The sequence below is a fragment of the Myotis davidii genome, unplaced genomic scaffold, assembly GCF_000327345.1.
Source record: "Myotis davidii unplaced genomic scaffold, ASM32734v1 scaffold265, whole genome shotgun sequence".
NCBI lineage: Eukaryota > Metazoa > Chordata > Mammalia > Chiroptera > Vespertilionidae > Myotis > Myotis davidii.
The window spans coordinates 5,456,730-5,479,441 of NW_006296627.1; the positions used below are offsets into that span (position 1 = coordinate 5,456,730).

The following is a 22,712-nucleotide window of genomic DNA, read 5'->3' on the forward strand; positions in this document are numbered from 1 at the left end:
GGCAGAGGCCCTGGTTTGGAGCTCAACTTTTCCACTTAGTAAGACTTTTTTTTTTTTAATATATTTTATTGATTTTTCACAGAGAGGAAGGGAGAGAGATAGAGAGAGTTAGAAACCGAGGGATGCCGCAAAGCCCTCTCCACCTGCGGCTCGCACATCACTGTGGTGTTCATGTTCTTCTTGCCCGTCATCTTCACCTATGTCCCCACAGCCGATTCTGTCAATAATGACAAGGTCTTTGCCTTGTTTTACACCATGATTGCCCCCATGTTTAACCCTCTCATCTACACGCTGAGAAACACGGACATGAAGAATGCCATGAGGAAAGTGTGGTGCCGAGACAAATTATTGGAAGGTAAATGAAGCCTGCGGTGTGTGAGCCCATTGCAGGCCTCCTTGAATGTACAGAATTGTTAATGTCAGCAAATGCAGCAGGTACCTGGCGCTGGCATGCTGCCTTCAAAGGTCGCAGGCTTGAAGAGACATGTCTCTCAGCCACTCCCCTTCTCTTCCTTTACCTTTATAAGTCTGGTTTCAACGGAGTGGATCAGGCAATCTCCAGGTCCCCTGAAGCTCTGACATTCTGGACTTTATGTCGGGCATTTGGAATATTCTGCCCATCATAATCTCAGACATAGTGAGCATGACAGCACGTTTATCAGGGAAAAGTGTAAAGCTGCATGGTTTGGTAGTTGTGCCTGCTCCCAGAAACAGATATCGTGACTGCGACACCTCTCACAGATAGATGGAGGTCCTAAACACTTTCTTTTTTTGAGTTTCCATTGCAATAAAAATACTTTCACGTGTTGCTGAATATTTAACTCCTTACATTAACAAATCACTCTTCTAAAAGGGTGCAATGCAATGTGATTATTCTGTTTGCACTATACTCACAGAAGTAATTGTAATTAGTTGTTTGCACCCTATCGCGGTGTGTTCCCGTAATTGAGAATTTCAAGTGGGATGAGGAACATCTTTTTTTCAGTCCCACAATGTAATTCTGTGACTGTATTAATGATTCCATTTTAAAATGTCCCACGAGTGTACAAATTGATGCTCTTTATGAATGAGCAACATGGAAAATGTTACATCCTGTGTAAGGCCTTGAGCTTAAGAAGGCACAATGCTAAAGGGTGAATATTCCTGGGGGCATTTTGTTAATCCTAGGTTCTCCTTATGAAAATGGAATATGCTGAAGTTTTCTACAACAATGCAAATCTGTCTCCTTTCCACTCAGGCAGGCTCTGACACTAGGAAGCAATAAAGAAGATTGAACTAAGAAGCAGGTATAGCCAACTGAAAACAGGAGTAGGCCAAGATCATTTTTGGTACATTGATGTGGTTCCTTAATTTATGCAAGAATCCTCCAGCTTTGTGAATTGGAATGAACTTCTGACTTTATCTAGGGTTTTCCATTAGCACAATGTACACCTGAGGAAGTGGGCCTAGAGGGTGGGGGCACCAAGATTTCAAATATGAGAGACACCGACCCTATATATTCTCATGCTCATCCTCTTCACCACAGTCTTCACTAAGATACTGTATTGTGTATACTTCATGTATTATTGTCGTCTGTGCAACAGGAATCCAAGTTTTCAGGTGAGGATGGCGTTTGCAGAGGTTAGCCATAGGTTGATGAAGATTTTAACAATAGTTTCTCTCTTCCAAAAGAACCCTGCCATGTGTAAACCCTGCCATGTGTACTGCCTGAAAAATTAGGGAGCTTAGAGCCAAAGAGGAGGAAGAAAAATAATGATGTACATTGAGATGAAAATAAGGACAAAAGCAGATCAAGTCAGGGTTTAATTTTGATGTTGACCTTGTGGCAAATACCTCCTGGTGGAATTATCCAGTTCAGAAAGGTGAAGATGAGCAGAAATGTCTATAGCTGTATGGGCAGGTGTCTTATTCTGATGCTTATTTTAAAAAGCCCATTATTGATGTGTATGGAGGACACATTCTATGGTAAATCTACGTGATAATATACAAACATGGTAATTGACCGTACCATTGCTACGCCTCCCATGGGCAAACTAGCACAATATGCAAATTAACTGCAAACATAGATGGCAGATAATTTGCATTCCCCTGTCAGGGCGAGACAGCACAGCCACCAATGGGAGAGACACCATCCAGGCCCCTGGGTGCGCCCCCAGAAGCCGCCTGCCTGCTGCCCGTTGTGCTGCAGGCTGGCCACAGAAGCCCCAGAGGCCGCCCATAAGCTAGTGATCGGGGTCCCCTGCCCAGGCCTGACGCCTCTGGCAGAGGCGTCAGGCCTGGGCAAGGGGTGGATCTGTCAATTGGAGGGTGTTGGGGGTCGTCGCCTCTGGCCGAGGTGTCAGGCTCGGTTGGGGGTTGGAGCCATTTGGAGGGGTCTGGGGTTCCCTGCCCAGGCCTGACGCCTGGACCAGAGATACCAGGCCTGAACGGGGGACAGAGCCAGTGATCGTTGGGAGATGGGGGTCCCCTGCCCAGGCCTGACATCTCTGGCGGAGGCGTCAGGCCTGGGCATGTGGCCCATCCGGTGATCAGAGGGTGATGGGGGTCAACGCTTCTGCCCGAGGTATCAGGCCTGGGCGAGGGTGAAGCTGGTGATCAGGGGGACATGGGGGTCCCCTGCCCAGGCCTGATGCCTGGGTCAGAGACATCAGGCCTGGGTGGGGGGCGGAGTCAGTAATCTGAGGGTTCTGGGGGTCCCCTGCCCAGGCCTGAAGCCTGGGCCAGAGGCATCAGGCCTGGGTTGGGGGGGGGGGGGGCCAAGCCGGCGATTGGTGTGAATTACTGAGGAACCTTCTCTGACCACTCATTGGCTAAGCTCTCTGTATGCCCATATCCTCAGGTGAGGATAAAAAATAATAAATTATCTATCTATCTATCTATCTATCTATATAAAAGGCTAAATATGCAAAGTGTCCCCTCTGGAATTCAACCAGGAGACCAGGAGTTTAATCACTTGCTATGACTTGTGCTGACCACCAGGGGGTGGCATGGAACATGGCGGGTGACCAGCATGGTACTGAGGGAGAGAGGGAAGGAGGAGGCGGGGAGGTAGGGAACCTGATTGGCCCTGATTACTGGCCAGGCCTGGGGCCCCTATCCATGCATGGATTTCATGCACTGGGCCTCTAGTTGTTAACATAAGAAACTTTCAAACCTGTAAAGAATTTTTCTGAGTTTATTTGAGCCAAACTGTCAATAACTGCTGAGAAGCAGAATCTCAACATACGGAGATAACGCTCAGAAGAATGGCGTTTTTTCACCTATTTTTATACATTATAATCAAAGGAGGAGACGTAAGTGGGTTACATGAAATCCACTCGTGATAGATTAGGGAGGCGGGAGAAAGCAAAGCAGGGAGACCTCTGGGATTGGATAAAAAGTGAAATGATAGACACATGCTTCTTTTACATAGGTAGGTACAAGATAGTTAACAGTCAACAATTAACATGATAACAATAACAATGAAGAAATTTGTGGTCTCCATCCCGGTGTCCTGGTGCATTGGTTGTGCCTTGAGGAGTCTGGAAAAAGGGAGGTTACATTCCAATGATATGCCATCATAGATACAAAAGACAACAGACAGGTTTAGTTGTCTAGGACATGACCAGCTGCCAACAACTGCTTTTAGTTAATAACTTTTAATTTCAGACCATCCTTTCTGGTTACTTTAGGTCTCTAGAGTTTGCAAGGCTGCCACACAGGCCTTCCCTGAACTAGTCAGGTTAGCATGTGACCCCCTTTCATCCATATAGTGAATTAAATGTCCACATAATGAATTAAGTTGGCTTATTGTGACAAATTTGCTATTTGGTTTCTCTCTAAAGAAGACAGGCTTTTTGAACATGGTTCATATTAATCTCTTGTTAACTCTTTTCTTATAATTTGTCATCAAAGGAGGGGTGAACAGGAATCTATCCAAGGGTGGTTGATATTGTGTCTTCTTTTCCCATGTGTTTTCCATGGGCAAAATAGTGGGAGGGAGATTGGCTGTGTAGGAAGGTATTTGGAATTTGTGCTTTATGTACATAACCAAGGTTAAGTGCCCTCTTCCATGTCCATTCCCTCTGCGTTGGCTTTTTCTACTGCTCCTTTCAAAATACCCAACACTAAATATACTGGAGGTTTTACTAATTTAAGAATGTGCCTCATTCCACTTGTGCCAATTTCCGCTTCTACAGTTTGATCGTATTCTTGGATCATTCAGCTCAATAATGCCATGTAGCAAGCCGTTTCAAAACTTCTGGCTTATATAACAAGCACTTGCTCATGTGTTGTTGGGGAAGCTGGGGTTTAGCTGATCTAGGTTGGGCTTGACTAGGATTAATTGCAGACCTCAGGGTAGGTTCCAATGTATTCCATGTGGTTCTTGTTTTCACATGGAAAATAGAAATGTTAGCTTAGATTCTGTGTTCTGTACATGTTCTATGCCATTGACTGTTATGGAAGTTCAGTGTTGTATCTCTCTATGCTGTGTACTTGACTTGCAGATTTTTTTATACTAAAAATGTAGAATAAAAGACTACTTTGAAAATTTGATTACAGTAATGAGGTGCCATTACACAAAACAAACAAAAATCCAAAAAACAGTTGGTTCTCATACAGGAGTTGGACACATCAGAACATTGTCAAAATGAGGCTTTCCCTCTCAGATACTATACAAATGGTGACATTCTGGTGACTCTGACATGTGATAAATGTTTTAACCTCCTGGATATGTCTAAATGAGCAAAGGGATGCCATATGAAGACATGCACATCAAAGTTCTCTTTACATATTAAATTGAGCAGTGCATGGAAATATGTTTAAAATATTTTATCCTACAATCACTGATTAGAAAATACAGGGAGACGCAGCTTTAAGTTTTCTACTATGCCTAAGCTAATTTATTCATCTAGAAAATGAGAAAGGCTGTCATTTATTTTCATCAATGAAGTTCTCTAATCAAAGTACCAACTTCCATCTTGTAACAACAAGGTTTTAAAACTGCAAAGCCGGAAGTCGATGTTGCGATTATATTTCTATGAAATAAAATGGTGTTGTTGACCAGACTCAACCCCACTGAAACTGGGCAGAGTCTGAGTTCTCACCATTCTTGGTCATCACGTTCCAAAGAACCAACAGGAGACTCTGGGCATCTCTGATTGGGATTGACTGCCTTTTGGTATATTTTTTATCTTTAATTTTATGAATGCATCGACATCAGAGATAATTTTTTAAAGCACTATTCACAGTCTTTTATATAAAGTTCACACATGCACACACATAGACACACAGACACACACACGCCACAAACATAAACATATACCCAGGTATAGTCAGTAACTTAAATAATCAGATTAGTGGAAAATACAATGAAACAATTGCAGAGGTAATCAATGTCATGCTCATTTGCTATAGAAAAATAAAGCTCAGATTGTGTGAAGGAGAAATGTAGCACTAGGGCAAGTATCAGTTCACATAAGAAAGACATGTTTGTCCAGAATGAGTCTTTCTGGAATCCATAGCTGGAAATCAGGTTTTAGTAGAGCCATTTGGTCCAAACATTGGAGAAAATACAGTTCCCAAATTTGAATTTCAGCAAATTGTGTTTATCCTGTCAGTTGAGTGACAGTCACCTATTCTTACAAATGGATAATTTTTATTCAGTTTCTTTCTTTATTTTCTGTTAGTCACTTTACATTAATAGGGACAGTAGGCGAAAGAATATAAGTGAAGATTAGAGTGAGAAGAAACATATTAATGGGATGTTATCATTAAAAGGGGGATCTTAGAGGTAATTTTTTTTTCAATTTTTGTATTGTTTGAGTAAAGAAAATGAGTCCTAGAGAAAGGAAAAGCTTTTCCTAAGACCCGAGACTGAAACTGATTTTTTTTTTTTAGAGACAGAGAGGAAGGGAGAGGGAGGGAGTGAGACATAAGTGGGGGGGGGAGGGGGAAACTGATTTGTTGCTCCACTTTATTAATACATTCATTGGCTGCTTCCTATATGTGCCCTGACCAGGATTGAACTGCAACTTTGGCATATGGGACCACCCTCTAACCAACTGAGCTACCTGACCAGGGCCCAAGTATTTTATTTTTAAGCCTTTGTTTTATCTCTTTTACATTCTGCAGACAAAGCCCCTTCCAGTCTAACATTATTAGGTTTAATTTTCACTCTGTTTGGGAGGACTTACATAAATATGCTTTAGTTTAGATCTCTATCATTTTTCACATATCATTTCATTCATACAACATAAACACAGTGAGTGCTTTGTATGCACCAATCACAGTTCTAAACACTAGAAAACACCCTTAAGAATCTCACAATAAACTCTCATTCTTTAAAGAAAGTGTCACAAGGTAAAAATGAGGAGAAAATAATGGTGCTAAGTATAATCATGGTGAGCTTCTGAGTTTAAATAAGATTTCCCTGGTCTAAATATTTTAGAAAATTGTCTGATTATGAAATATTAGGACAAATATAATAATAATGCTGATACACAATACCTTACTTTTGTAGAATGTGTTATTCTCTCATTTTTTCTCCCCCAAACCCCATAAGATTATTATTGTCTTCATTGTACAGATGATGAAGTTTAAGATTATCCAGCTTAAGTTGTTACTTCCAACTATTTATCATTAGCTTCCCGGAAAACCTTTCTGCCCCATAGTTTCTTCATTGCATTCTTTACTTCTGCATTTCTCATCGTATATATCAGTGGATTTAACATGGGGGTGATAATGATGTAAAATACAGCCACCATCTTATCTTCTGAAAAGGTAGTATCAGGGCGCATATACATGAAAGTACAGGGACCAAAAAAGATGATGACCACGGCGATGTGGGAGCCACAGGTGGAGAGAGCTTTGCGCCTGCCATCTGTTGACTGTTTTCTCAGGGACACCAGGATGACAGTATAGGAGATTAGCAAGATAACAAAGCTCCCCAGAGCGATGGTACCACTGTTGGCTGTCACAACAACACCAACGACATATGTATCTGTGCAGGCAAGTTTCAGCATCGGGTGGACATCACAAAAGTAGTGATCGATCTCATTGGGTCCACAAAAGGGTAGTTGGACTATCAGGGCTACTTGGATAGTGGAGTGTAGGAACCCACCTACCCAGCTCCCCAGCAGCATTTTATTGCATCTGCCCAGGCCCATGATAGTCATGTAGTGTAGGGGTTTACAGATAGCCACATAGCGATCATAGGCCATTACCGTGAGGATGAAGATCTCCGTGCAACCAAAGAAATGTACCCCGAAGACTTGCAGCATGCACCCTTCGTAGGAGATAGTTTTGCGCTTGGCTAACAGGTCCACAATCATCTTAGGAGCGGTGACCGAAGAGTAACAAATGTCCACAAAAGACAGGCAGCCGAGAAAGATATACATTGGAAACTTGAAAAGGTTGCCCTTGTAAACTGTCAGCATGATGAGGAGGTTTCCCAGGAGAATGACTGCGTAGAAGAAAGAAAACACCACGAAACAAACTTCTTCAACCTCTAGGTTTTGAGAAAGTCCCCAGAAAACAAATTCAGTTACATTGCTTCTTTTTCCCATTGAATTAGTCTAGCAGACCAAGGTCCCAAGAGACAATTCAGTTATCTGAAAGAAAAACATAACAGAGACCAACTGAGTTAGTATTTCTAACTCAAACAAACAAATAATCACAGTCATTGAAAATAGAAAAACGGCTATTACTGCTGCTTGTCAGGCCTACAGGAAGACACTGGAGTGTGAGCATCCTACCTGAGCGCGATAGTCCATTCCTTCACTTCAGATGAGAAAACAAACTCCAGGGGGATAGCGCAAAGCCTCTAAGTCACACATCTGGTCAAGAGTCTTTCCTCCCTCACCCTTTATTAAGGTTATTTTGATCTGTTTCTACAAATGTACTTCTTATTCTGTAGAAGGCAGTCAGCTTAATTTTTAAACAACTTTTGTGTTTGGAGGTATGGTAATAATTATATATCTGGAAAAGTTTGTCTAATTTTTGACACAGAAACAAAAACATATGCCCACATTTCCCCCCCTGAATACAGCCATGAGGGTTTCAAGTAATGGAGAAAGGGTGACTTCTACAGGCTGTTCTTCTTATGAAACACTGGTTAGGGCACCACAAACTTTTTAGATTAGTTTTAGAAGAAAGAAAAATCTCACCAATATTGTCCAGAGGTTGAGTCAGGGCTTTTCTTCTTATGAAACACTGATCTTTGTGTATATGAATTGACTGTCCCCTCTTTGCCATCAAATTCTTATAGTGAAGGGTGGTGTGGTGCCATAGAAAGTGGGCCAACATGATACAAAACTGATTCTGAGATAATGGTGCTGTAATTCCAGATGAATCCCTTAGCTTCATGGGGCTTCTGTTATCCCATCTGTGAAATGGAAAGGTTTTCCCTTCACTATCATCTATATTCCTACCATAAAGTTAAATATATTCTGTCAGCCTGAAATAGCCCTAACACCCTGATAAGGAGGCAGAGAGGAGATAAAGCCACAGAAAAACCCTCTGGAGACAGATCAGGACCTGTTTGACTTGAAAGGAAGGGAAGTTAAGTCTCTGGTAATTTCTGTCTTCAAACCCAGTGTTTGAGGATTCCACAGGAATTACTGAGACTTGGTATTTTAAACATTTGTCTGTTAACTGGAAAAAAACAACAATAACACACACAAAAAGACAAAGAAATAAAGGAAGGACTTTGCCCTTAACCTCAGCATTCTTTCATGCACCTTTATTTTTTTTAAAAGATCACCTTTAAAAAAATTAAATTTATTGGGGTAACATTGGTTAATAATAGATTTCAAGTACATTTCTATATACATGATCTGTACATTGCGTTGTGTGCCCACCACCCAAAGTCAATGTTCTTCCATCACCATGTACTTGACTCTCTTTACCCTTTACCAACGCCCCCACCCTTCCCTCTGGTTGCCACCACACTGTTGTCTGCATCTCTTCATGCATCCTTTTAAACTTTCAATTTTATGCTAATTTATATTAGGTCTCCCACTATAATTATATACTTGTACATAATTATTAATTCTGCATTGTAATGATAAACATGAATTAAGCATTTCTGGAAGAGATCTTTGCTCAAAGATACTTTAAAGGTGTTTAGGATGAAGACAATATTTACTTTAAATAGATAAATCTTCAGTGGTGGAATTTCAGGTACTCTAGTGAGGTCACTAGAATGTAAGTGTGGAATGGGGTATGTGCATCAGTTTGGACTCATGGGGCGTGCAAGATATTCATCAAACAAAGCCACAGAAGCAACTCCTTTAGTTATCGGTTAGGATGGATTACAGAGTGTCTTAGGTAGTCATTAGAAATGTTGTCCATCTGAGGCCATGTCATCCCAAGATCTGTCAAGTTCAGTGCCCTCAGCTGCCCCTTTGCAGCAAAATTGTACTTGCATGTCCAGCTTTGGGGAAACTACAGGCTGGCTTTCCTCAGGTCTGTATGTAAGAGTAGGTAGAGCTGTCATTACAGATGTGCCTTCTCTTGAAATAGTAATAGTAACAGTAATAGTAACAGTAACAGTAACAGTAATAGTAATAGTAATAGTAATAGTAATAGTAACAGTGATAGTGATAGTGATAGTAATAATAATAATAATAGTAATAGTAATAGTAATAGAAATTCAAATTCAGACTCAAACACTTCCCCCTGCTTATATGCTCATCCTTCTTTGGATTGTCTTTCTGAATTTTAAAAAAGAAGAATATTTTCTACTGAGAAAATCTTTTGATTTAAGAGAGCTCAATTCGCAGTTTTTGACAACTGTGAATTATGCTGCTTGGTTCTCATCTAGAAGAAATTGGGTGTGTAAACACAAACTTGGGAACTGTGCCCCCACTGTCCATACCATTAGGTCTTAGAAGAAGTCTTCCTTCTCTTCAAATCAAGAGTCATCTAGAAGAATTCTTCCCTTCACTTTCTGAGCATTTCAGACATGATGCCTCACGTTCCTTTGAAATTATTGGCCTTTGCTTATTCACAGCCATGCTGTCCTATCTCATAGACATGTCTAGATTCACTTTATTATCTTATCATTATCTCAATAACTTTATTATCCCCTTATTTCTGAGAATAAGGTTCTTGCAATTATATTACAAGTTTTCAAAATATAGCAATTTGATTGAATTCCCTCTTTTCACAAACTTTTTAAAAAATATATATTTTATTAATTTTTTAGAGAGGAAGAGAGAGGGATGGAAAGTTAGAAATATAGAGACTTCGATATGCTGCCTCCTGCACACCCACTACTGGGGATGTGCTTGCAAACAAGGTACATGCCCTTGACCGGAATTGAATCTGGGACCCTTCAGTCCACAGGCCGCCTCTCTATCCACTGAGCCAAACCGGTTAGGGCTGCTGTGCTGCTTTTTAAGCCACCTCTTTCCAAGAGAATTTATACGCAGGGTCTTCAGTAAGTCAGCGAAGGACAGCCGCCCTCTAACTTTAGGGGCTTGTCTCCCTGCCAAGGAATTTCCCTTCGGATGCCCTGAGGTTATCAGCAATCTGTGTCCGTGCTCCGAGATTTTCCGAAGTGGATCCAACCATTGGTTCCGAAGCACTGAGTGGGAAAGTGTATTGAGGTAGCATCTCTTCACTGGATTGAGAGAAGCGTAACTCTAATTGAAAGCATAGCAAAAGAAACAACGAACAAAATGAAAAGTCAACCTATCAAATGGGAGAAGATATTTGGAAACCATCTATCTGATAAGGGGTTTTATCCAAAATATAACCAAAAAAACAAATAACATTTTCCCAAAGACTTTCAAATGGCCAACAGGTACATGAAAAGGTACTCAAAATAATTAATCATTAGGGAAATGCAAATCAAAACTGTAATGAGATTGCATCTCACACCTGTTAAATGACTACCATCAAAAAGCAAAATGTGTTGGTGAAGCTGTGGAGAAAAACCCTGTGCATTGTTGATGAGGATGTAAATTGGTGCAGCCACTCTGGAAAACAGCGTGGAGGTACCTAAAAAAATTAGAAATAGAACTACCATATGATTCAGCAATTCCACCTCTGGGTATGTATCCAAAGGAACTAAAAACAAGATGTCAAAGAGAGTCTTGCAGTTCCATGTTCATTGAAACATCACTCAAAATAGCCAAGGTATGGCAACAACCTCAGTCTCTGTCAAAAGATAAGAAAAAAAAGTATATATAACAATGGAATGCTATTCAGCCACGAAAAAGAAGGGAATCCTGCCTCTTGTGACATCATGAACAGACCTTGCAGGGGTTATGATAAGTGAAATAAGTCAGAGAAAAACAAACACTGAATAATATCAGTTATATGTGAAATATAAAATAGCCAAACTCATAAACACAGAGAAGAATGGTAGTTACCATTGGCTGGGGGCTGGGGAAAAGAGAAGAGATTGTGTTCAAAGGGTACAAACTTACAGTTATAAGACAAGCTCTGGAGATCTAATATACAGCATGGTGACTATAGTGTATTAATATATTTGAAATACCATTAATACTGTTATATACTTGAAAGCTGCTAAGAGAGTAGATCTTAAATGTTTCACCACAAGAAGAAAATGATAATTATGTGACATGATAGAGGTGGTAGCTAACGTTATGGTGGCAATCATTATACAATATATAAATATATCAGATCAACAGGTTGTATACCCTCAACTTATATATTAATTATATCTCAATAAAGCTAGATGAAAAATAGCACCTCACACCTGCCAGAGTACTGGTGGCTCTTATTAAAAAGACTCAAGATAGACCATCAAACTTTACAGGGAAGGCAGGGGAGGGTGGCAGGGGTTGAAGAGATCAACCAAAGGATTTGTATGCATGCATATAAGCATAACTAATGGACACAGACACTAGAGGGGTGAGGGCATGTGCTGGGGGATGGGGGTGGCCGGGGAGAGGTCAATGGGAATGGGGAAAGGAAACATATGTAATACTATATGTAATACTATATGTAATACTTTAAACCATAAAGAATTTAAAAAAAGATAATAAGTGTTGGTGAGGATGTGGAGTGAAGGGGAACCCTTGTACACTTCTGGAAGAAATGTAAATTAATACAATCATTATGGAAAAAGAGTATGGCATTTCCTCATAAAATAAAAAATGGAACTGCTATGTGATCCATTAGTCCTACTGTTGGGTATGTATCCCAAGGATATGAAATTATGATCTTGAAGGGCTATCTGCCCTCCTAAGTTTATTGCAGTATTATTCACAGCGGGAAAGGTATGGCTGCAATCTCAGTGTCCTTGACTAATGAAAGGACATAGAAAATGTGATACATACACAGACTCAAAAAAGAGGAAAATTCTGCTATTTACAACATCAAGTTGGAGCTCGGGGCCATTAGGTTAAGTGAAACAAGCAAGACACAGAATGGGAACTACGGTATGACCTCACTGGTATGTGAAAATGATATAGAAGCAGAGAGTTAAACGGTGGTTACTAGGGCCTAGGGGTTGTGGGAAATGGAGAGATGTGTGTTGGAGCTCAGAGCCATTAGGTTAAGTAAACAAGCAAGACACGGAATGGGAACTAAGGTATGACCTCACTGGTATGTGAAAATGAAATAGAAGCAGAGAGTTAAACGGTGGTTACCAGGGCCTAGGGGTTGTGGGAAATGGAGAGATGTTGGTAAAAGGGTACAGGCTTTCAGTTATGTGGAAAGCATAAGTTCTAGAGTTCTACTATATAGCACGGTGACTATAGTTAGCAATACCACATTGTATATCTGAAATTGCAAAGAGGATAGAACTTAACTCTTGTCAACACACACACAACTATGTAGAGACAATAGATATTTAAGTAGTTTAATTGTGATTATTTCACATTATACACATGTCAAAACATTGAGCTGTACACATTAAATATATGCAATTTAAAATTAAATTTATTGCAGTGACATTGGTTAACAAAATTATATAGGTTTCAAGTACAGTTCTATGATACATCTGTATATTGCACTGTGTGCCCACCATCCAAAGTCAAACCTTCTTCTGTCACCATAAATATATGCAATTTTTGTATGTCAAAAATATCTCAATAAAACTGTTAAGAAAGTGGTGGAGCTATCATTTGGCTTCAGGCAGTCCACCTCCAGGTGTCATACTTTCAATCATTATATTTTACCACCTACCTTGAAGCTAAAATAAGTGCAGTTTATGATCACTACATCAACTTCTTAATATTTCCTGTTTTAGGTCATTTACAAATATGTTTAAAATAAGACGTTTGGGAGACACCTGAACTGGTTTAAAATCTTCCCTCTGGTACTTCTAAGCAGAGCAACCTCAAGACATTTGTTTATTTTTCTGATCTTAGATTTTTCTTCCCCATATTCTCAATAGGAATACATAACTTCATACTATTTTTGTGAGACACAATATGATAGCAACAAAAAAAGCCTTGGACACATACCAGAAGCTATCCCAGAAAATTTAAAACTTTTTCTTAATTTTCCCAGTTTTAATTAGACTAAAAATACTTTTGAACCACATAAACCCTTCTGATTTTTTTCCATGTAGCTTCTTCTAATCCTGTTTTCCAGCTTTCATTATTCTTTCATTTCTATGTTAGCTTACTTCTTTTTTTTAAATAACTCTTATCTTCAATTATTATTCTGAAATGAAAATCACTGTGTGTGTGTGTGTGTTCTGGTGTTAGACAGAAGTAGACTAGATAAACTTACGATGGATCATATGGATCATGACATTCCCATTCTGTGTTAATTACATGACCCTCCTCATACACCATTTACCTTAATATGCTTTCACATTCCTTGAATCTGGTAGTCCAGCTATAAAATATTTTCTAGTAAATACTTGAGCATTCAAGAAATTATATCGAAACATTTAATAGTGTCTTCCTTAGTAAAACCTAAACACACACACACACACACACACACACACACACACACACACACACGTTTAGAGACAGGGAGAAAGAAAGGGGGGGAGGGAGAGAGATAATGTAATTCTACAGAGAAAATTGAATTGCACTTGCATACTATTTATAATCCAGATTCTTTTCTAGCAGCAGGTCTGATAACTTGGATCTAATGGAAATCTACCTGGTGAGCTTAGGTAAATAAAAAACAACTTGCAAGGAATAGTCAATGCTCAAAGAAATTCAGTTTTAGAATGTATTTTCTATTAAGTATTTGATCATGTGAGCCTGGACATCTCTAAGCATAATATAGTGCTAGAAATATAGATTGTGATTTGACTTGTTTGGATATTAAAAGTATTCCTTGCCTTCAAATTGTTTCTCTGAACACCTGACCTCTCATTGTTCATGTGAATATTGGTTGAGTAAGCAGAGTCAATTGTCTCCGAAATAATATAGCTTTTTTTCTATGAATGGCTAATGAACTATGCTGAGGGAACTGTGAATTCAAGAAGCTGAAATGATAGATTCTGAGCAGCGGTTGAATGACCAGAATTTTAATGAGGAAAGAGAGACAACGCTGAGAGGAAGGAATAGAGATAAAATGACAGCTGAAATAGAAGAGCACTGGTGGTGAATTATTTCTCCTTCCTTTCCATGATCCTGCCTGAATGTGTGATACCAGTGGGATATATTTTGTCTTTATTGTGTAGAAAGAAGTTTGATTGCAGTTAAAGGTAAATATAGGGATCTTTTCTGAATTTTATAGACTAATATGTCTTGAGATTATGAAAGCAATAAATTCAAGAAGTTCCCCATTGAGGGTGTGACAGGATGTTGTAAGGGACAGGGAGACAGTGACAGGTAATTGATGCTTAGCTGGATAGCCAATTTCAAATAAGAAGAAATCATTATCAAAACTTTTGGTAAAAAATGACAAAGCATTGATTAAGAATAAAAGTGGTTCACAGGTTACCAAGAAAGTGAGAAAACCCAAATGAAAGGACAAATAAGCTTCCTGCCATAACCACTACCACGATCACTATTCCCTTCTCTTCCCCAAAAAAGTTGGCCCAAGAATTAATTTAACCAAAGACCCCAGGCAAGGCCACTATACAATCAAATAGAAGCATTTCAAAACTTGAATCTCTATGTACCTTATCTCTATTTACCTGCTCTTATCTGTAATAATGGTGATGATAATTTCAATTATCGAATGTTTTACTTATATACTCTTTTATGTCATTGAAGTTATTTATTTTAATAATTCAACACACATTTACTGGTTATTGACTAAATGAATGGTAGCCTACTGATTATTGGTTAAGTGAATGATAACCTGTAGTTGACAAGTGATAGAACAAAGGCAAAATAATTGAAATGTTTATTGAGCCCCTCCCATGAACTGGGTGACATACACTTTATCTAGCTAATTCTCATAACAGTGTTGGGAGATAAATGTACTCCCAACAGCGATATGATGGTCTGAGGAAAAATAGTACTTGCCAAAAATCACACAGATAAGGAAGAGGTGGCTAGAGTTCAAAATTAAATTTGTGAAAGTGCTTCTTACTATTTCAAAGCAGAATGTAAGAGAGCCTCTCTGTATTTCAGGAATTTAGGATCCTGCAAATTAAGGATGTATATAGTTTACTTTAGCACAGATTAAAAATTGGCATATTGGGGTCAGTGAGACCCTCTGTTTTAAATACCAATAGTATTACCTATTCATTCAGTATAGGCTATGCATCACGAACTGTGCAAAGTACATAACATTTTGCTAAGTTGATTGCTAAGTGAGAGTTATGTGGTTTTAGATCTTGATACCATTATGTCTTAGGTCAATGGTGTTGGCCTAATTAACATCTCTATAACTCACTTTCCTCTTCTGTGAAATGGGTTTACAATTAATATTTACTTCTTAGTGCTATTATGAGGATTAAAAAAGTTTATGCCTATAACATGTTTAGAAGAGTGTTAGGCACACAGGAATGCTCAAATTGTAAGCAATATAAGAATTATTAGACCTATTGATAGTATAGTTGAAAAATATATTGAGGCCATATGATTATTCATAACAAAGCTAGAATATAAACCCAAGCAATTTCATTTCATTTCCTCATGCTCAAGGTTTTTCAAATCTTTACTTTTAACAATTTTAAAGTCCAAGGGTTATGTGAAATCTTAACTGAAACATATCGTATAAATCATCAAGACTAGCTTGCTCATTTTTTTATAAATACAATATACCAATACAAAGTTGAAGCCATTAAAAAGAATTTAATAACAACTAGGCAATAATTGACTCTAGAGTGCTGATGGAATCTATGAGATTTAGAAATGACACACAAACTCAAACATTACAGTCAACACTTTGCTTGAGCAGGGGTGACAGAGGAACTTTTTATGTGCTGCTGAAGTTGACAAGTTTACTTTCAACAAGTTGCTCCAAGTTTACTTTCTTTCTGCTATTATCTTTAAATACTGCAAAGCATTGTGGGTGGCATCACTGTGCATAGCCACAGGAGATCCCAGAGCCATGGCAGACTACGATGGGACTGGGGGAGAGTTCAGTGAGACACTGATTCTGTCCGTTGGCACTCAGTTCTTCTATATCCAAATACGTTATATTGAACCCTTGTTCCTTGGTGATTTCACTAAGCAATTGGTTGTAATCTATATTTGGACTACTGAGGAGGCTTCTTTTTAGTAGGTCGATCTTTTCACCCTGAGAATTCTTTAAAGAATGCCAAGTATATCCTAAAGAATGCCTTGCTGCATTGGCTAAAGAAATGTAATTTTCTGGATAAATATTACCGAAATTTGTTAAGAAAAGTTTCAGCAGCATTTTTCTTGGCTTGTTTTATTTTGATGTCCCCTTCCCAGTTTCCATAAGTGACTCTTGCTTGCAAACTGTCATATATTCTTTCTTATGAGCAGGTCCTCCCTCCTAGGAAAGGGTATATTTAGTAATGATGACTAGCCATGATGAATAGCCAATTCCTATGATCAACCAATAGGATTAAGCTGATTCATTGATTGTTTGGAAGGGTCAGTCATTATGGGGTCAGACACGGCAGAGGGAATAGTTGCATTGGCTTTCAGAATGTTTATGGCAGCCCCTGCAGCCCTATGTTTTGCCAGCTTCTTACTTGTACCTTCACCTGTGCAGGTTATGTCACCAACGGTTACTCTGAAGGTGAAACTGGGCACGTGGATTTGCATATTGGATTTTTCACATTTATACACCGGGAAGTTCTTGGTCTTCATGCCATATTCATGTAATACCTGAATCGGTGTTTTATCTGGCTTAGCTATAATCATCTTCCTCAAAAAAAAAAAAAAGGTTTAAAGGTCCTCCTGGATTAATTTATTATCTCATTTTGTCATCTGCATATCACAATTAGAATGCCTGAAATGATTCAAGGACAATAACTAGATGTTATCTGGCTTTACATAAAATAATTAGAAAAAAGGAAATAATTAGGTGAAAAAGTGGTATTCTTAACATAAATTTATTCTGTTGCTTTTATTACATTTTTATATAAGAACTCAGGATCTAGGCTCAGAAAACTCTGGGTTCAAGTTCTTGTTTGCTAAGTAGCACTTAGGTGTTCAATAGATACAATTAATATTTACTTAAATTTTTACCTCTCTAAGGTATTATTACTCTTGCATGTGCTTCAAACTAAATTTAATACCATATTTGCTTACCCAATGTTTTATTTATTTATTTTTTTCAAAATTCTTCATCCAGTTTTGAATTTGAAACTCATAACTATCTGATTTATTTAAGGGAAAAAGGACTTCTCTCCATTTTAGATAACAAACTGTTGAATGATATAAAGATAGGAGCTCCCACCTAAACTGGATGACTACCTCAAGAATAGAAACTAGAGATCTCATACTCCATAGTTGAGAAGACAGAAACACAGGCAGTAGTTTCTGGGGAATGGGAGGGGAGAACAATTCAGGTGGTTATTTCCATGCACAGGATTTAAATAATGGTCTTATTTATGTCCATTCATATGAACAAGCAATTACTTTAAGAGTAAAAATTAGAACAGCTTTTAAAACATTATTTTTAAATAGTGTTTATTTGTTTGTAAGTAAGGAAGTATTTACATACTGTAATTGGAGGCATGAACCCTTATTTTTCAATGGTGTCACTATAAGCTAATTCTAAATCTCAAAATTGCACCATAGAAATAAATTCGTTTTAAAGACCCATTACAAAGGTATTTTTAATTGAAAGGTGACACAATAACTTAAATCTATAAAATAATAAGAAGGAGAGAATTTGAAACAAATTGACAAGATTAGGGCAGAAGGTATAGCACACATTTTAAGAAAAGGTGGTGAGTATTAATGATACAATTTTGGGGTCAGAATTTATTTACATGGTCCAAAAGAGAATTGGACCATGTGGTCACCAGGTAGATGACTTAGTAACACTAACATTGAGATAAAATCAGCAATGAATACTGATATGGTTAATAAATCAATGATCATTTATTGATTTATTTGAGTTTCATTTTTGTGACAAAATTCAAGTTCTCATTTCACAAATGAGCTAACTTAAATTCAAAGAAATAAAGTGACTGGGACCCAAATTCACACACTGCTATAATTAGTAATAGAACCTAGGTCCCATCTGTTTGTCTTCATATAAAACTTTCCCACAAACTTTTTTTTTTATGAATTATGCAGTGTCAAGATTCTTTATGAGTTTTGGCAAAAGGTATTGATTGAACAAATATAGAACAAAAATTCATACTTTTATTTAAACCACTGAGAAGAAATTGACTTGTAAAATTTGATACACTGAGTCAAGAGCAAAACCATGAAGGAATGACTGCTGTATGCTTCTCTTTAGAAATTTTAACTATTCCTTTATTCTGTGGTTCTTTTAAATATATGATTGTTATTGATGTCCCTATAGAAAAAGCTACACTTCTATTATACAATATCAGCATTTTACCTTCATGAGTCACTAAGATAAAAGTAAACAAGCAATCAAAAAATGATTCGAACCAATTGCATGGGCCCCTTGTAGAGTTTTTGTCTTCCACTATGTAAATGTAGATGTATCACATGTGAATCTTTGCTTCTATACATTAAACAAAAACCCTGTGTGACTAATACTTGCATCTTTAACAAATATGAGTTTGAAAAGATCCAGAGTAATGTCTATCCAAGGACTTAGATATATTACTTTAGAATTGGAAAATATTTGGCACCTAATAATAATTTTAAAACATTTTAAATTGATTGAATGCATTCTTATTTTTAAAAGATTTTAATTGATTTTTAGAGAGAAGAAGGTAGAGAAACATTGATGTGAGAATGAGACCTCTATCAGCTGCCTCCTGCATGCTCCCCACTGGGGATCAAGCCTGCAACCTGGGCATTTGCCCAGACAGAGAACCAAACCAGTACACAGATGATGTCCAAACAACTGATCTACAGCGGCCAGGACTGAATGCATTCATTTTTATTAATATCAAGATTGAACATCATGTCCTTGAAGACTGACTTATGGAGATCACCATGAGACTAATTTTAAAATTATTAAATATCAGATATTTATTTTCTGAAACACTGGGAACATTTCCATTCCTTAAACATACTAGTAGTTTCATGATATTAGTGTTATCATCAATCTTATCCATGAACATTTCCAACATTGACTTACAACTTATGCATTCTTTTCAGGGAACTATTAATGCATTTTCTCTGTACTGAGCCATGGAAAATAGAAATAATGTCACTGTGTTTATTCTCCTGGGACTATCTCAAAACAAGAACATTGAAATCCTCTACTTTGTATTGTTTTTACTTTGTTATATTGTTATTTGGATGGGAAATTTGCTCATAATGATTTCTATCACATGCAGTCCGCTAGTTGACCAACCCATGTATTTTTTCCTTAATTGCCTCTCTCTCTCTGACCTTTGCTATACTTCAACAGTGGTGCCCAAGCTAATGACTGATTTACTGGCAGAAAGGAAGACCATTTCCTTTAATAACTGCATGGCACAGCTTTTTATCCTCCACTTCCTTGGAGGCATTGAGATCTTTATCCTCACAGGGATGGCCTATGACCGCTACGTGGCCATCTGCAAGCCCCTGCACTACGTCATCATCATGAGCAGGCAAAAGTGTAACAGGATCATCGTAGCTTGTTGCACTGGGGCATTTGTCCACTCTGCCAGTCAGTTTCTTCTCACCGTCTTTTTACCGTTCTGTGGCCCCAATGAGATAGATCACTATTTCTGTGACGTGTATCCTTTGCTGAAACTGGCTTGCACTGACACCTATGGAATTGGTCTCTTGGTAATTGTTAATTCAGGTCTGATCGCTTTGGTGACTTTTGAGATTTTGATGGCGTCTTACTTTATGATATTGTACACCATCAGGGCTTCCCCCGCAGAGAGCCGTGCCAAAGCTCTTTCCACTTGCGGTTCCCACATCACAGTGGTGGTCCTGTTCTTTGTGCCTGCCCTCTTCATTTACATTAGACCAGCCACAACTCTTCCAGAAGATAAAGTGTTTGCTCTTTTCTACACCATCATTGCTCCCATGTTCAACCCTCTAATCTATACACTCAGAAACATGGAGATGAAGAATGCTTTGAGGAGAGTGTGGTGCCACAAACCATTTTTGATTGGGAGGCAGGTCATCTGAAGGGTACTTTCCTTCCCCATTACATACCCTGTTCAAGTGAAATTTGTTTCACTTAAGATTATTACATCAGGAACTATGCTTAAGAAAAATAACCATGACACTGCTGTCATTTCATTAATATTGTAATTTACTATAACATACTTTCTTCTTTATTTATTGATCTGTATTTCTTATTTACGTCTGCAAATAATTTGAGTCATCATTTCCTTATTTAAGTTATGTTATGCTTTTCTTTGATATTTTTCTCTCTTGCGATATCTGTAAGTTGCTAACTGGTGATCACTTTTTGAATCTCCCTGTACTCTGGTTCCATGAATGAGTCTCCAGATGAACTCTCATATTGATCATCCTAGATCCAGAGGGTCCATATGACTTTGTTACCCTCCTGCATTCTCATCAAAAAGAAGCATCAGAAATTTAGAATTATTTTTACTACTTAGCTTATGATTTCCACATTCATTGTAACAATTTAAAAATAAAAAATTAGTCATGTGGGCACTAAATAATAAAAATGTTATGTATGTAAAAATAATGGTTATATAAAAATTGGAAGAGTTTTTCTAAAATGATTTTAATAAAAACATTTTAAAATCACAAAATTTTAATAATCACAGAAAATTTTGCCCTAAAACTCTTCTTGATGTAGCAATGAAATGGTGGCATTGGTTATAAATAAAGTAGCCATATAATTTATTGTCCAAACTAAGCCACTTTTGAGTATATAACAGGGGTCTAGTTATTATTAGACACAAATGGGATTATGCCAGAAGAGTAAAATGTCTGGCTACTTTTAAATGTCTGAGAAGAATGGATACCTAGTGAAAAGGTATTTGGAGCCAGTGGATTGTAAAAACAAATGTAAATGCTGGTATTGGAATTACCCGATCTAGAGTATACTTAAAATTTTTTTTTCTATCTCATTTACCATCAAAATGAGAATGACAAATTTCCAGTTTCTAGGGAACTTCTATGCATTTAGATAGCTATAGAGTTCTATATAATTGAATTTTTCAAATAACTGATTAAATAACAATTTTGTTGATTATTTAATAAAAGAGGACTCATTAGACATCATTAAAATAACATGGTGGAATGGAGTAAGACATTATATTGCACAAGTTAGGGAGAAAAAATGGATATAGACTGAATATATAAATGAATCCTATATAATTAAAGGGTAATATGCAAATAGACCAAACGGAAGAACAACCTAACAACCAATCAAAGTGTAATATGCTAATGGTATGCTAAGGCTGCTCAACTGCTCACTATGATGTGCACTGACCACCGAGGGGCAGATAGTCAACTGGTTGACCAGTCGCTATGGTGTGCACTGACCACCAGGGGACAGATGCTTCGACCAGTAGGTTAGCTTGCTGCTAGGGTTCCGTCAAATTGGGACTGAGCAAGATGGGCCAGACATGCCCTGGAGCCCTCCTGTGGTCCCTCCCAGGCCCGATCATGCACCGGTGGGGTCCCTCAGCCTGGTCTCCCCCTTCTCACAATCTAGGACACCTCAGGGGATGTCGGAGACCCGGTTTCAGCCCGATCCCACAGGCCACTCCTCTTGGGAGGGCACCAGACACAGGGCTCATGACTGGCAAGTGCTGCTACTGCAGCAGCGCAAGCCTCTCCCCATCAGGGCTGATTGGGCCTGAGCCTGCGGCAGGCTGGGGTGAGCGGAAATGGCAGGTAGGAGCTGCAGGCGGTGTTGGACTGCCGGTTTCAGCTCGATAGCTGCAGGCCACCCAGAGGGACTCCACCTGTACACAAATTCATGCACCGGGCCTCTAGTATATAAATAAAATGATAAAATAATGTCATGTGTATAATAAAAAATTGTAGAGAAGTTCAAATAGAGAAATATTATTGGAGACTTGTCCTTAAAAGTAACGTGTTTGTAGATGTATTAAAAATTCAAGAAAATTGTTATTTGAGCAATTGATAACTGAAATTAGAGTGAAATTATAATGTAGTCTACACCATGATACATGTCAATTTGCATTAATTTATTAAAGGTTACTTTGAAGCAATGAAAAAATTATTAACAAACGTTTTATTTTTAATACTTTATTTTGGTCAAACCTTTAAATTTATCATCCAGTAAAATACATTTTATTATTAGTTGTTGAG

The 22,712-nt window shown here is 38.1% G+C and overlaps 2 protein-coding genes and 1 pseudogene across 2 annotated transcripts; 1 reads left to right on the plus strand and 2 right to left on the minus strand.

Annotated features, from left to right (window-relative positions):
* Positions 1-6,611: 6,611 nt before the first annotated feature.
* LOC102763834 (olfactory receptor 4S2) lies at positions 6,612-7,547 on the minus strand. The gene has a single exon (XM_006772320.1). It carries the CDS (start codon positions 7,545-7,547, stop codon positions 6,612-6,614), a length of 936 nt encoding a protein of 311 aa, XP_006772383.1.
* Positions 7,548-16,344: 8,797 nt separating this feature from the next.
* LOC102764114 lies at positions 16,345-17,216 on the minus strand (annotated as a pseudogene).
* A 2,424-nt stretch (positions 17,217-19,640) lies between these two features.
* Positions 19,641-20,579, plus strand: LOC102774139 (olfactory receptor 4P4). Its single transcript, XM_006772348.1, has one exon. The coding sequence runs from the start codon at positions 19,641-19,643 to the stop codon at positions 20,577-20,579; it is 939 nt and encodes a 312-aa protein (XP_006772411.1).
* Positions 20,580-22,712: the final 2,133 nt, after the last annotated feature.